Source organism: Synchiropus splendidus, chromosome 19 (genome assembly GCF_027744825.2).
Source record: "Synchiropus splendidus isolate RoL2022-P1 chromosome 19, RoL_Sspl_1.0, whole genome shotgun sequence".
In the NCBI taxonomy this organism is placed as follows: Eukaryota; Metazoa; Chordata; class Actinopteri; order Syngnathiformes; family Callionymidae; genus Synchiropus; species Synchiropus splendidus.
In genome coordinates, this window is record NC_071352.1 from 10,950,955 (window position 1) to 10,966,553 (window position 15,599).

The 15,599-nt window shown below is 41.2% G+C and overlaps 1 protein-coding gene across 1 annotated transcript in view; it reads left to right on the forward strand.

Annotated features, from left to right (window-relative positions):
• The window catches only part of baiap3 (BAI1 associated protein 3), a 33,092-nt gene that overhangs the window by 1,802 nt on the left and 15,691 nt on the right, over positions 1 to 15,599 (forward strand). Inside the window, exons 2-6 of the mRNA XM_053851666.1 lie at positions 6,625 to 6,767; positions 12,160 to 12,247; positions 14,755 to 14,838; positions 14,983 to 15,090; positions 15,512 to 15,571. Coding sequence (XP_053707641.1) covers positions 6,634 to 6,767; positions 12,160 to 12,247; positions 14,755 to 14,838; positions 14,983 to 15,090; positions 15,512 to 15,571 — 474 coding nt within the window. The 5' untranslated portion in view covers positions 6,625 to 6,633. The remainder of the gene's footprint in view (positions 1 to 6,624; positions 6,768 to 12,159; positions 12,248 to 14,754; positions 14,839 to 14,982; positions 15,091 to 15,511; positions 15,572 to 15,599) is intronic.

Here is a 15,599-nt window from a genome sequence, read left to right on the forward strand (position 1 = left end):
GAGCGGAAAACATTTTCTCTGGCTATCGATTAACCTCGTAACTGTGTGATGACTCACACTGCTTTCCAATGTGACGTCTGGCTTAAATATAAGAGGCGTCAAAAGGGAGTAACATGAAGGGATATTTTTTGTGTATTTTTATGTTCATTTAGAAGAAAAAGTGTGGTTATGGTGACTGCAGCTGAAGAGGAAAGGCTACACATTCCATAGTTCTAGTCTTTCCATTAGGGAAATCACTACTTGAGATTGGACTCAAAATAAGTCATGTTGTGGTGATACCTTTTAACAATCATAATATTAATGTGCAAATTTAATTTAAGGGTTTACATTTTTCAAATCCTGATTAAATGAAGCGTTTAGCTATAGGTGGTCTATAGGACGTCTACATAAAGGTCACCTGCTGGTTACTTCACAGTTAGATGTGACGTTCTTTTCTCAGTTTAGACTCCAGTCATCGATGCTGTAGCAAGTGCTGGACTGTGTTTCAGTGTCTGTCATCATGAGATAAAGCAAGAATTTTCTTGTTTTCTAATTTTTTGAGTTGATCCAAAGGCTCATTAATATTTTGTGCATCCAGAAGTTAAATTTATTTGTATGTTTTTTCGATTACCCTACAGTCACAACTTAAACCTCTGGTGCTTAGCAATATTTTACATTTTTAATGATTAATTTTTGTCTTAATTCTACCCTAAATTCCGGAAAATAGAGTGCACTGGAATATTAGCTGCACCCACTACATTTAAGAAAGAACATAGATATTGTTCATTCATAATCCACACAGGTCTAAAGGCAGCGGGTGCAGTGGTGCTGTCTGCACCGTAGAGAGGTCAGTGCATGAGGATCACTTCTAAACTAGTTTTGAAAACGGAGTTCAGAATCAAGACTGACTCATGAAACAAACTCAGCAATGATCCGAACTTGAATCATGAATTCCTCAAATCTTTCATTGAGCTGGTTGCTCATTTGCTGCTTCTCGTCTCCGGTCCTCCCGGAGCTCAGCTCTGTTGGTGGAGCTGCAGACATGCGGCGATAACAGCGCATTTTGCGTGATTGAAGGTAGATAAAGTCCCTGTGATTTCATTGGTTCGTTGTTACGAGGCTCAATATTTTGGCAGCATGACAGTCTTTAGCTTGTAAAAATCCATATATTAGCCGCATCATTGTATAAGCAGCAGGAATCAGACTGCGAGACAAAAAGTTGCGGCTTACAGTACAGAAATTACAGTCTGTCAAATGATTCAGAAAACTTCCTTTTTTATCTTCAGCTTCCATTTTCTTCCTTTTGTTCCATTAATGCACCCCCAGCCTCCTGAGACTTGAGGTAGGGGGCGCCATGCATAAGTTACAAACAAGTAAATAAAACAATGTTTGGGATGGCATTATATTGCAAAGACATCTCTGATGACTTATTATATTTGTAATTACAGAACAGTGATGTGCTTCCTGCCAAATACACGACTGTTGCTGCTCTAATCAGGTGAAACGTCATGGCTGACAGTTTAGTATGTGCTTCTCTGTGAGGTTTTGTGGCCGTCGTTGCCAGCGCTTGTGGTGAGTCAGAGCATCAGCCCGGATGAGTTTAATTTAACGGCTTGTCATCCAGGAAAACAGAATGAAAGTGCTACTAACGCTGACATTTTGCCTTTAAAGCGCTTCAGATTTCCATCACCATGATCAATGTGGCTTCCTAAATCAATATTTTGCTTGATTAAAACTAATAATCCCCACTTTGTTTTATCCCAGAACACCACCAAGTTAAATTTTCCTTGTCGCACCATCAGCGTTCATGGAAGATTTTGCTGAAAATCGCCCCTTTTGAAAATCGACCTCTTTGGCAGAGGTAACAATTTACCATCTGTCTTGCAGTAACGCGTGTCAAAATGCTTTTTTATCTTTGCTTTGGTCTGACACAAATATTTACTTAAACTGTTCCGGCTGCATAAGCTGTGACAGGTTTGTGAGAATATGGTGTTGGATGTTCAATCTAGACTCGAGATTCAAACTTCTTCTGTGCTGTGAAACAGACATTAGTTGGCTTCCCTTCCACTGAGTGCTGTTTTATGTTGAGGTAGACGCACCATACCATCAAAGGCTTTTTCAGCTCCTCAAGGATTCCATTTACCTGTATTTACCCGCTCCTTTTTTTTCTGGCTGTTACCATAGAGACACTCCTTCTCGATCAGCATGGGCCTTTGGCTGCCGGGCTCATTGGCTCTCACAGGAGAGAGACACTGATGAGCAAGAGTTTTCTCTGGCACGACTGCAGCACCAATGTTGAGGAAAGGCATTTACTTGGCTTTGATAGTGATTCCCTGGCAGCCGGTGCCCTGCCAGCAGCACCACTGTGACCCATTTTGTTTCTTCGGGTTGATTGCTGAGACACGGTGCTGAGACATCAAGTTGGGAGAGATCCACTAGAGTAATTGAATTGAGTTCACCTGGGAAAAAAGCTGTCAACACAGTCCACATATAAGTGGGTACGTGTGTTGTGGAGGTGATGTGAGTCGACGAAGATTGAAGGGAATAAGAGTCAAATGATATTTTTACAGCTGTATGCCTTCATGTAGAGAGTGTGGCACTGTGGGATACTATATACCCAGTGGAGCAATGTGCGTAAAACAATTTGTCATCACTCAAGGCTGACGTTCATGACACTATCATGTGCATGACTGCAGGATTCCAACAGTTCACTGTAAACCGTGACATCTGTCTTTCCCCCATTGCATTTCTAATGATATTCTGGAGATAGTGATAGGTAAAGGAGGTATCATGAAATACTATTGTAGGGTTGATGAAACGGCGTCCTTATTTTTGGAGGCCACTTTTGGATTAGAAATGAAGTGAGGTTTCATTGAATTAGTTCAATGTTCATTTTAGTTCACTGGTCATGAAACCTCATCTACTCTGGTTGGGGGAAATATTGGCCATTTTAATTTTTTTTTCTTTGTTTTTTTGTTTCTTTATTTGATACAAATTGTGTTGTGAGTTTTGTATTGTGTATTCTCACTAATATATAGTGTATTGTGAGTTTATTTATATATATATATATATATATATATATATATATATATATATATATATATATATATATATATATATATAATCATTTCTTTATTTTTCCTTCCAGTCATGTTCAGTTTTCAGTATTATAGGCTCCATTTTGCCAAGATATTCAAATATATATTATATTTTTCCTCAGTCATCTTGAGTTTGTTTTTGTAACTTACTATTATAGGTTCTATTTTGGTAAGATATTTCATGGGCTTACAATTTTGGAGTTTCAAATCTTGACTTAATATCATACTGATCTTTTTTAAATTGCCTTTTTTTAAAACATGCTACCTATTCCTTTGACTTAACACGTTGAGGACTGGATTAGTACCATTAGCTCATGAGGCTATTTTAAGGGACAAAACTCAAGGTTTTTTGCATTAGAATTGTCACTGAAAATGATAAAATTATCCTTGTGGATGCAGGGAAATCAGGGCGTTACAAATTCAAATACATATTGGAGCCTTTCTAAACGTCTCGCACAACCGCCTCACATTAAAGCAGCTATAGTATTTGACTGATTATGAAAGACATCACATTGAGAAAATCTCATTGTGTCAAAGTGACTGTCGACACCTCGCTATTATTCCTTCATGACTGTGACACTTGACAGCAGAGAATCAACAGCTGTCAGATGCAGCTGGAACTAAAGAGCGAGACTCAAGACTGATGGTTAGATTCTGACATTCATAACATTCGAAGCTATCCATTTTTCAGTGGGCTGTTGTGGTGGGCTGTGTTGGTAAAAGCTGAACTTCAGGGAAAACTGAAGGCAAAGTCAGGATTATTACCACCGCCAAGAAGCGTTTGCGTTTTCAATGGTGTTGCTTTGTCTGTGTTCAAAGTAATTTGAAAAGTTATGGGCTGAAATAGGATGAAGTACGAATGATTTGATTTTGGGAGTGATCATCTTTTTCAGCCATCAATTCAGGCATTCAGTGTACATGATCTACACACCAGTTCAAGTTCGATTCCCAGTCAGGGAATTCAGTTTTAGTTAGTTAGTTCTAGTTCTTAAGATTTTGTTTTAGTCTTCGTTTTTTTTTTTGTTTTGTTTTTTATAGCCAGGTTGTTGTCTGTTTTGGATTGTAAAAACTGAAAAAAAAGAAACACAAGGAAACTAGCAATGGAAAATCCATTAATTGAAGTCACTTCTGTATTATTATTATTATTATTATTTTTTCTGTACAGAAGCTTTTTCTTGTTCAATGCCAAATAATGCAAACAGGCATATAACCAGTCATTGGAAAATTAATTCTTGTCAACAAACAAAGTTGATACTTCAAAAGTGGATTGTCTGCTGGGCAGACTGAACTTTGAGGATAAAGTTGTGATGACTGTGTTATGGTTCAAGACCCGCGACGGGACCCAAATGCAGTGGTGAAAGAGTCATAGGAGGCTGGAGCGGGTTAAATCCAACGATTTAATGAGTAATACGCAACTATATAACAAAAAGCGTCACCGAACCGGGAGAAAAAAACAGAAAATAAATAGAAAGTTTATCGAAACCGGGAAGAGTCCACAACAGAATGAGTCCGAACGAAAAGCATCATCGAACCGGGAGAAAGAACGCAAGTAGAGTCTGTAACCGTATGAGAACACACACAATGAGTAATAAAACCTAGTAAACTATCAAGGTCATCACAAGTCAGAGATAACAGAAAGAAAACCAAGAAGCCAGGCAGAGCAGGGAGAACAAAGCAAATCTAAATACAAAAACTCAGCGCACCAGGGTTTAGAAAGGTGAACAGAAGATAAGATAGAATGTAGCATGAACGGAGCAAATTACCAGTAGGAGCAAAGGAGTCGATCTGCACACGTTGCTGGAGTCCAAGTGTTTTTAAGCATGGAAGATTAGGGGTTGAGTGGCTCCAGACAAACAGGAAGGAAGGACAGAGAAAACAAAACGGGAATCAAGGGAACAAAATCAAAAAGCCAAATCATGACAGACTGCAGTAATAAGCTTTTTGGAAAGCTTACATGCTCAAACCAATTGTGAACTAGACTCAATTTTTCTAGATTTGGAATGGGTTTCGGTGGAAGTCATTATGTACTCATTAGATAATAATATACTAGGTCTCTCTGTCAAAGAGTCGTTCCTGTAACCTTTTATGTAATTGCTATTAAAGTTTGTTCGCATATCCGTCCATAATCTTTTCTGTTATTATAGCGCAGTCTTTTGAAGGTCTGACATTATTAGCAATCTTTTTATCACTATAATGGCAGTAGATAGAACGTTGTTTTGTGTGCTTGTGTGATCTTTTGTGTCACCACTGTTGCTACAGTGGACAGCATAGAAAGCGCTGCTGTGTATAATGCTCTTCTTGTTCTTTTGTTGTTTAAACTTTGTAATGTAATATGTTCTTTCTGGCACATCAGCCAAGTAGAAGGAGGTGGAAACGGGGTGAATTGTGTGATGGCCGCCAGACTGACAGGCGGTGAGTGCAGTAATGAAATTTGTTGATGAGGTGTGCGACAGTTGAGACAGCTGTCTTCCGAGGTCACCCGTGTCCATGACAACATGGATCCCCCTTGACTCTAATTTTTGCAGCCTGAAAATGCTCAATCACCTGAATGTGTTCCTGTTTATGTTGAATATTGGACTGTCCTGTGTCTTCCTGATTTACTTGTGCGGTTCATATAGACTCAACACATAGAACCAAAACCAAAGAAAAACTTTCACAGTGTGACTTAAAAATGTTAACATTTCAGCAAAATTTTGAATTTACAGGATTTGTCACTGTCTGATGTGGAGAGAGCTACAGTGCTAGCTCCTTTTTTTTTGTCCCAAGTGTGTTGTATGAGTGAGTTACTGCCACCTGCTTCCCTATATAGCTTATTACTATCAATGATATTTTAAATGCTAAGTTGTGAAATTATCATGTAATGCAATAATACTGGCGGCGTAGTGGGTATGTTTTTCCTTAGTATATATATTTTTTAAAGTTGTGAGGGGGATTGTAGGTCCCCGAGCCAGACAAGTTGACCACTGATGTATCCAACAGCAGATAAATTACAGCTACCTTCCACCTTCTTCTGCCGCTTATCCGGGATCGGGTCGCAGAGGCAGCATTCGGAGCAGGGAAACCCAAACTTCCCGGTCCGCACAAACCTCCTCCAGCTCTTCCCGGGGGATCCCGAGGCGTTCCCAGGCCAGACCGGAGACATAATCTCTCCAGCGAGTCCTGGGTCTTCCCCGGGGTCTCTTCCCGGTAGGACATGCCCGGAACACCTCCCCAGATGCCCGAGCCACCTCAACTGCATCCTCTGGATGTGGAGGAGCAGCAGCTCCACCCCGAGCTCCTCCCGGATGACCGAACTCCTCACCCTATCTCTAAGGGTGTGCCCAGCCACCCTGCGGAGGAAACTCATCTCAGCTGCTTGTGTCCGCGATCTCATCCTTTCGGTCATGACCCAAAGCTCGTGACCATAGCATACAGCTACAGTAATAACAAATAAAAATAAGCTCTTCTTCCACCCTCTGATTTGGTGAACATGTTGCGGGTGTCACTAAGAACAAACAAAGATGAGTTCTTCGCTGTCATGCTTCAGCTTCTGTCCTGTTTGTTTCAGTGAGAAACCATGACAACACTTCTGGACTTGAAGAGTAGCGTGCTGCGGCAGGTTCAGAGAAGTCAGTCACTGAGGAGCAGGAGGGAGCCCACACCCAACCCTGGCAGCCCCCTCACGCATTGTCCGGAACCCCTGCCTCGCAGGTGAGACACCGATGCTTAAACTGAAACTGAATCCCACAAGGACTCCAATACAAGTCAATACTCATCTCTGTTTCAGAAAAATTACTGTTACATGATGCAGTCAGCAGCTACGTAATATGCCGGCATACTCATGGCATATGTTTAATTTCCAAGTAATAATACATTTTAAAGGTGTTATTTCTATTTTGCAAAGACTTGGATGGAGAACTGCACTCCATTTGATGCACCATTGGGGGTGGCAAGAAAGTGGGAATCGTTAACACCTCAATTTCCCTAGAAGTGTGATTCATCGCTCAATTGGATGTGAAGCAGAGGTCAACTGCTCTCAGAGCTATGAACCAACTGAGAAAAACTGTGTGGCTCTCTCTGAGCTCTGTTTTTTTTTCATCTGAAATAATAAGTGCCACAGCTCCTAACTGCTGTTCTTCACTGTTTGAGCAAGTCGGAGCGTAGCGTGGATGAAGTGACTTGGTTGGAAGGTAAGAGATATAGCTGTGCCTTCATGGAAGCTCTCCTCCATCTACCCAGCCATCATCTTTCATCTGTAAAAGGTCGAGTGAAGAGTGAGTGCTGACATGGCCAGTCTCTTGTTAGGATAATCGCCTCTAGAAAATTGAGTGGGTCCTGACTGGATGTGAACAGCGCTATCATGGAGTTAAGCCTGTTCGGAGCTGGTATATATGTGTGATGCCAGCTGTCCAAGGCCAACTTTGACAGTGACTAAAGAAACAAGTGATTTTTATTTCATATTAAAAATTGACATTAAATAATGAATACAATTCATACCATTCTTCTGTCAGAATTGAGTTGCCAGGAAGTCCTTGTGGATTCTTGCGCCTACAATTACAATGGAAAACGCTATCTCATGACGTGGCACTTGCAAATGTTACTCAGAACATAGTTGAACCGTTTGGAAATGGAAAACCCCTTGTCCCCCACCAGTTTTGTGTGTACCATGTGTTAGAAGTAGAGGATAATGCTTATGTTCCCGACTGAGGTTTTTCTTCAGAAGAGCTGTTTTTCAGTCCAAACTCTTGCATGTCACCTTTTCCTCATTTCCTGAGCTCCTGCTCCGTGATGCCACAGTCTTCACGCAGAGCTCTCAAAACCGAGAGCTCATCATTAGAAGTGCCTTCATTATCTATTCAGGCTACCACTGACCTGCCTGCTCTCTCATTTTAATTAACAATTTGAGAATGACACAGGTCAGATTTGGGCCACCGCATCCTCAGTCATCATCAGGACATTTTTGGAGACAAACCAGTACTGAAAGATCACAGTTGTTCACCTCCCTGCTCTGCTTAAGAATTCAGCTCTGTCAAGTATTCGCACTGTCACTTCCCTTTACACCAGCTGTTAACTGTCTCCTGGTCTGGACACCACTGCTGCAGGGACAGAACACGCTTTTTCATATGGCCTTTTATTGTTTGGAGGTTTCACTTTCATTTTTTTAAAGCTTTGCTTCTCGGGGACTTGACTGTTGAGCTCATTGTTATTAACATATTTCCCTCACTCTCATTTTAAATCAATTAATACTGGGGAAAATGCCTGAGGGACCTCTGCTAGCCTAATGATGAGGCTTGGGAGGCCAGTCTGCAGTGCAAAAATACCACTGCTTTCGCCAGTAGTCACCATTTTATTCATATTTGAATACATTTATTTTCATGTGTCTGTTTTTCTTTGGTGAGAGTTTGGTGAAGATTTATGATTTGGACAATCAGCAGGCCATTGTTATGTTCCTCTTTTGTATCTGTATTTTTTTGTGTGTGTTCAGGTTAACCTGAAGCAAGTGGAGCTATATCACTGGGAGAAAAAAAAAACAGAACAGCTTGTGGATGTTCATGTTTTTCAATTTAATTCTTGACGCAGCTTTCTCCAGTCCAACCTTACCTCGACATTTATTAAAATGCAGTGGAGGCCTCAATTAAAAATTGACTCCACAAGAGGGATTTAGTTTTGGTGAGCACAAAAAGTCATTGTTAAACTGCAGGTCAGTTGTCTATTTTAAAAACAGCTATTTGAAACTTTTCCCACACCGAGGATCTGCTGATAAAATTCCCCCAACTAAAAGCAATTAATGGATTGGCCTGAAAGTGGTTTTCACTTTGAAAAAGAGCACATCAATTTTCCTTTAGTCTGTTCAGTGTGATCACTGTTAAATACAGCCTCTGACAGTCAGCATGCTGATGTTAAAGCTGACTGAACTTTATGAGGTATGAAAATAGGATTAATCACAATGAAATAATTCTAGACATTTTTAGGCAAATCAAATCTCTAGATTTTACACATGCTCTGTCCACGTTTCCAAGACCACTTGAGGAGGAGTAGTTGAGAAATGCTCCTGCTATAATTGTAGCTATGAGTGTTTAATGTAATTGGGTGAGGTGGCAGTGCCATGTTGTTGACAAAGAAAATGTGTAACTTCAGGAACTCAATGTTGCAACCAGCAATTTTGCTATTATTGAATTCCACTGCAGGCTTTTCACTGTGTACTACCTGAAGTCTCAACTAGGTGTAATGAATAAACCATCAAGTCCAGCCAGCCCTCATGTATAGATGCAAATCTACTGACCTTTGCGGTGAGAAGAAAATCTGGATTATGCAGTCTCACTTTTTTGACAGGTCTTTCATATTCATCATACCCACAAGACTTTTCTTTGGCGGTGTTTCTCCTGCTTAATCAGCTGTGTCATTTGAGCACAACACACTGTTGTGTACTGAACAGGATCAATGTCGTAGAGATGTGTTGTGAGAAGAGCTGCAGGCTGGTGTGACGTACTGACAACCGTGAGCAATCTGATTAAAGCAACGTCTTATTTTATGAGAGCTCATCAGACGTCAGGTTTTCTTCCACGCTCCGGGTGACCATGATACCTTCATGGTTATTTATGGCGCCTCACGCCGTCGTCACGCACACGTGGGAGGTAACAGTCGTATTTATGTTACTTAGTGTGGTTCAATGTTGCCAAAGGAAATACAAAACAAGCGTTTGAATAAATTGAAAAATAAAGTGGTGATGATGTCGCAAAAATAGAACCAGTTCCCTAGCAACGTCAAATGTTGCGTATATGTGTGTGTTAAAAATAGGGAAGAGGATATTAGCGCCAGTGTGATATCATAAGTGATATCAGGACTTATTATCCAGGGAAATTATCTCATGCCGTAGCAAAAACAAAGTTTTCATTGAACGTCAAATCAGATGTGAATTTCTTATTTTGACGCAAATCAGACCAGTGCAAGCAGAATTAAGCGGTCCAAAATGATGAATGAATTTGACATGTATTCTTCGTTCATTAGACATTATTTTCCATCTTATCTGTCTGTGTTAAACCTGCTGATCCAGATCTAAAAGACATTTTGAGTTCAGTATTTAAATGAATTTGAATTGGTGTTCTACAACTGGTACTTCCGAACTGCATATGGTGTTTGTCGTGGTTGTCCAGTGACCAATGCGCTTTACACTCGGTCGCCCAGTCATGCACTCAGTCATACACTGTCGGTAGCTGGTTGCACCATCTTAAGCAACAAGTACACCCAGGGGTCAAGTGTCAGGCACACAATGACACATATATCAAACAAGCTGCCTCTCAGTCTGACCATCTGCGATCATCTGAGCTGCAGTATGTTGCCTTCAAGATAGCACATTGGCTACCAGTACCGCCTACAAGATAACAGGTCACCCCAACATCAGTGTGTCACACTCATGGTGCCTTTCTTCAATGATCAGGTGTTGGCTTAATATGGAGCAACGGCATTTACACTACTTGGAGCACTATGCAACTGATGTTATCTTGGATCTCAAAAAGATTTATTTAGTTTCCCCTATTGCAGCTGGTGGGAGACACATATGTCCAAGACAAGACAAGTCAAAGAGGGCTGTAGTGACAAGCTATCAGGAAGTAGGGTGATCAACAGCTTAATAACATTTATCCTGTAACATGAAAAATAGAAACGCTAATAGATAATATATAAATTAATAATAAATAATAAATGCATTAATAATCTAAAGTAATATTAAATATAATAAAAACAAAAGGAAGTCAAATGATGTTTTCACTGTCAAGTAAATAACTAAGTAAATGTATATTTTCACAGCTTCTGAGAACCTGGGTTCATATTTTGATGTTTTTCAAACCGCAGTGGTGGAGTTGACTGTAATTTCTTCAACGTTTCACGTTGGCAGACTGAAGGCCACTGCTTTGGCTAATAACAAAAAAACCCAACATTAACATGCACACCACTGGCCAGACTAACTTCAATAAGGTGAGTGTTGAACGGGGGCAAGTCAAGGGAATTCAACCTGTACACTTGGGTGCTGAAATCTCCTCGCTGCCCCCACTGTAGTATCTAGTAGTTTTGCTTCCGGACACGACATTTGACTGTCACTACCTCTCACTATTTTTGACAACCTTTGGAGGGTTTTCTTTGCTTTTCTTTTATTGTGTCAGAAACCACAGTTTGTGTTTCTTTTAATGTTTATGAAATATCCATATAGTGGACTTTAAATATTTATACTCAGTATTGACACTCAGTGAAGTATCGCAACATTTTAGTGTGTCAGTATTTTATCAAAGCCTTATTTTTATCTGAGATATAGGATATATTTTTTGGAAGTACATGCTCATTCTAAAGTTAAGCATGGAGTGATATCGCGAGTCTGGCTCTCTCAGCATGGCTGCCATTAGTCTTCATCAATACCTCGGGGGTTTGCCATCTGCTCCCCCACCACGAAGAAAGTCAGTGGGTGCTAGGATAGGCTGCCACACGCCTGCTGTGATGCGATGACGCTAATAAAGGAGCGTGACTCTGTCTCTGTGGACGACTCTTCTGCATAATATGACAGCAACGGTGGAGAGGCGAGAAGGAGACGATGGCTGGAGGGCGGGGGAGGCTGATCCCGACAGCTCTGCCTGGCCCTGTGATCTCCATCCAGTCTGCAAGGAGATTGGGGGAATGAAGAGGGATGTGAAGGGAGGGTGAGGTGGCGGTGGGATTCCCAAGGTGTTAAACTCACTCCCCCCTCCCCTGTTGTGAATCAATCACCATGACAACTGGGGCTAGTGGAAGTTCAGGGTTTCACTCGCACCTGGAGGAAGCCGAAAACATAGTTTTTCATTTGTGCTCACAGCCAGCTTCATCACGCTAGATTAACAGAGAGACATTAATGAAGCCCCAAGACTGATTCATCTTCAATAAAACATTCACAAGGAAAGATTTCATTATCTCTGCTGGCAGACCAGCGCCGAGTAAAAACAGGAGGCAATGTGAGTTCCCGATTCTGGAACAGAACACTGGTGATTTGATATATTTGAACTTTTCTGACCATTTCTTGCGAGCACACAGTCCAAGTTTTTAATTAGAAGTCGCCAAACGGCTCCGTCTCTCTTGGCAGGATCTCAGAGGAGAGCATGGAGTTCTTCGATCGTATGAACACCATTCTGCAGAAGCAGGAGAACATGCTGCGGGCCGCCCAGGCTGAGGTAACCTCCACCCAAACTTTCACCTTGCCGTCTGTTCCCCTCTGCCGTAACAAGTAGTCCTCGACGCTGTCAGTCATCTCCTCGACGTGACGTCTTTGGACAGAAGGGCCGGCAGGAGTAGGGTGCTCAGCTGTCAGCGGTTCTGTTCATCTGCCCCGCTGTCGCTGAAAAAGCACCACTGATGCTGATGAACATCTCTTCAGTGTTTTCTGTCTCACTCCTCCACTAATTGTTTTCATCATCATCAAAGCATCACTCGAGCTGGTCGCGTCATTCCACCACCTCCTCCTTCACCTTCAGCTCACGTTCTTGCTGCACAAAATTATTCTTCAAACCTACACCACATTTTATAATTTGTCTTCTCTCTGCAAGTTGTTCTTGACTGAGGGTTGTGGTGAGAAAGGTCTTGACAGGATGCAGTGCGAGGAACAATGCTTCAAACTCACGTGCGTGACCAAATGTAAATGTGATCTCCCAGCTGAGAAACACCAGAAACTCGCTGTCAAAATCTCTCGGGTTCTGGTTATTTTTACTCCCAGCTGGAAAGAAAACTCCACAATTACCATGCATCATCTGTTAGAGTGGCAGAGACAGTCATGTATAAACATATGTGGAATGTGCTCAAGTATTTTATAGGGATGCAATTTACGTCTTTTTCTAGTTGACTAATCCCCAACTAGCTAAACCTGGGGTCCCTAACATGCGGCCCGCTGGCCATTTACAACCCTTAGTATGCAGTTTTGCGGCCTGCCACTGCATGTCCAATTTAAGGCTGGCAGTGGCCCCCACAGGGCACCACCTTCTTAGTGAATTCCAGTGAATAACATGTAGGCTTTACTTGGAAGCACCTTTATGCAAAGTGCAAAACCATCAACGCTGTCATTATTACCACTGATTATAACAAATTGACCAGATAACATCCGTACAGAGAGATGAATAATCATACAAACAGACAATTTCAGTCCTGCAATGCATGATGGGACACCACAAAACTACAAATGTGGGATGGATTTGTGGTCTTCTGTAAAGGAACCTATTCTATAGATCTTCAAGAGACCCACATCGACATAAAGTGGAATTACCAAGGAGGATTCTTTTAACTATAACTTTAACTTGTTGTATGTTATGTTTGTTTAATGTTGCCTCTGACTTTCATCTTTAACGTGTCAGTTGTGAAACGTTATGGGTCGCTCTTGTTGACTTGTGCATGTGCAGAAAGGTGATAATGTTAAGACTTGTCCACGGATTTAGTCGACTACATCGACTAGTTGTTGCAGCCCTAGCATTTTTAAGTTAAAGATTCAAGATAAAATTCTGGCGGACGCAACTCAAAATTTTCAAAACGGATTGGAACCTCTGGCCCACTTGATGTGAAACTAGAAAGTGAATTATTCCCACACTATCAAGTAGAGTCATGCCGAGCACTGAAATAAACTTCTAAGGTGATCCAAAGAATGCCATTCACCAGGTAATTGTTTGGTGTTGCTTTTAAATCTTCACAAGCTGAACACTTTTCTATTGTGTCCGCACAAAGATTGAAGCCCTCGTCGCAGCCTGTCCTCCTGTAAGGCTGTAAAATTGCAGCATCAATAGGAAAAAAATGCTTTATTTTGTAAAGAAATTCAGTTTAAGGAATGCTGCATACCTTTCATGAAATCAGTTGTTGATGTGGTGGGTTTTAGGTGGGCATTTGAAGTGCCGCAGCATCGTAGATCTGTTGAGGAATATATTGTCCAGTTAAAAAAGAAAAACAGCGCCTGATAGATGTGTGTTACCTCTCTATATTATTTTCCACTCATAACATGGCACTATGCTTTGTTGAGTTCCTTCCACCTTAAACCAAAATATAGCCCTCCTCCCCCTCCTATATGCTGAAATGACTGCTTTTTTAACCAGCCTGCCCCAAGGAGACTAACTAAGAGACCAAGACGTCATGTCATGGGTCTTCCCCTGGGCCCTCCCCTCAGTTGCCTATGCCCGGAAGACCCACCTCAGGAAGAGTCCAAGAAGACAGCTCAACATTCCCTTCTTGTCTTTACAAAGAAAGTGAAGTTGAAACTCACACACTCAATGGATGCAAAAATTGTAGCTCTGTCAAATCATGGATCCCCCGCAAATTCAACAAATGTCTGCTTCATTTCTTCCCAAACATCTTGGATCTTCATTGCATCAACTAATAAAAAAATAAATAAAATCAAAGGATAAATATTGAATAATTTGGAACATAGACCAAATGGACTCTACGCACATAAACATTTCTTCATTACATTCACTTTTATTTATTGTCCAGTTTTGGTACATTATTGATTACACTTCGCCTTTTGTGTAAGATATGTTCTTTATCTGGGTCATTTATTACACGCTAACAACTGCTTGTGTGCTCAGTGTCACATGTAGTGTCTAATAAGCATTTTCATTATTCCACATTTCGAATATCATAATTATATGAATAGTTTGCAGTTCCATCCGAAGCTATGAAAGAAAAATGGATTGACTTTTCCCCACAGTGTCAAAGAGGAGCTTGCACAGTGCCGCCACCTCAAGAACATGTGGATCAAGCCTTCATCACCGACAGAAGCAGCAGAACCGAGGTGTGCTCTTGATGTTATTTCAGCTGGGATTTCATGTTTGAAGTCACTTTAATATCACAGCTTTCTTGTATGCAGCGCACCAGAAGAAAATGAGTTTTTGTTCTGGGCCACTTTTTTTATGGAGTGCCGTTTGCTTTCTTGCAGCTGGACCTTCTTTATGAGGAGGCTGTTTACACGGTGGTCAACAGAGTGGGAGTTCCTTCCCCAGAACATGTGAATAGTGACGAAGAGCTTTTCAGTTACCTTCTGAAGGTATGTGTCGCCTTTTTAATCCCATGATTTTTTTTTAAGGCGAACAAAGATGTACAAATGTGAGGTCTCTCGCTGTCTCTGGGCGCCGTTAAATATGAGTCCCGTGTGTTCACTGAGCAGATGCTCTGGGCTCAGACCCGATTAAACATCAAAGCCCGGTCACACTGTGCTCCGGCATTCTGCTGTGATATTGCATCCATTCATAGGTGATGTTAAGGATTGTGGCCTCTTTTGTGTCAGCGGCTGCAACTTTTTATTCCAAAGCAAAATGTGCCCACACAGTGAGAGACGACTGCACACAAAGATGATAAATGCATTTCAATAGGCCTTTCTGCCGCTCGTTTTTTTTTTCTTTTCTATCATTGCTGATATTTTAAGCTCCCATAATGGCCTCAAGAATTTATATTTTCTTGCTTTGAAGGTGTTTGATATGGGCGAGGAGGAGCACGAAATCATCCTCCAAAAAGTTCAGGAGTCTAAGGTGAGTGCATCATCCGGGTTTTTTCAGA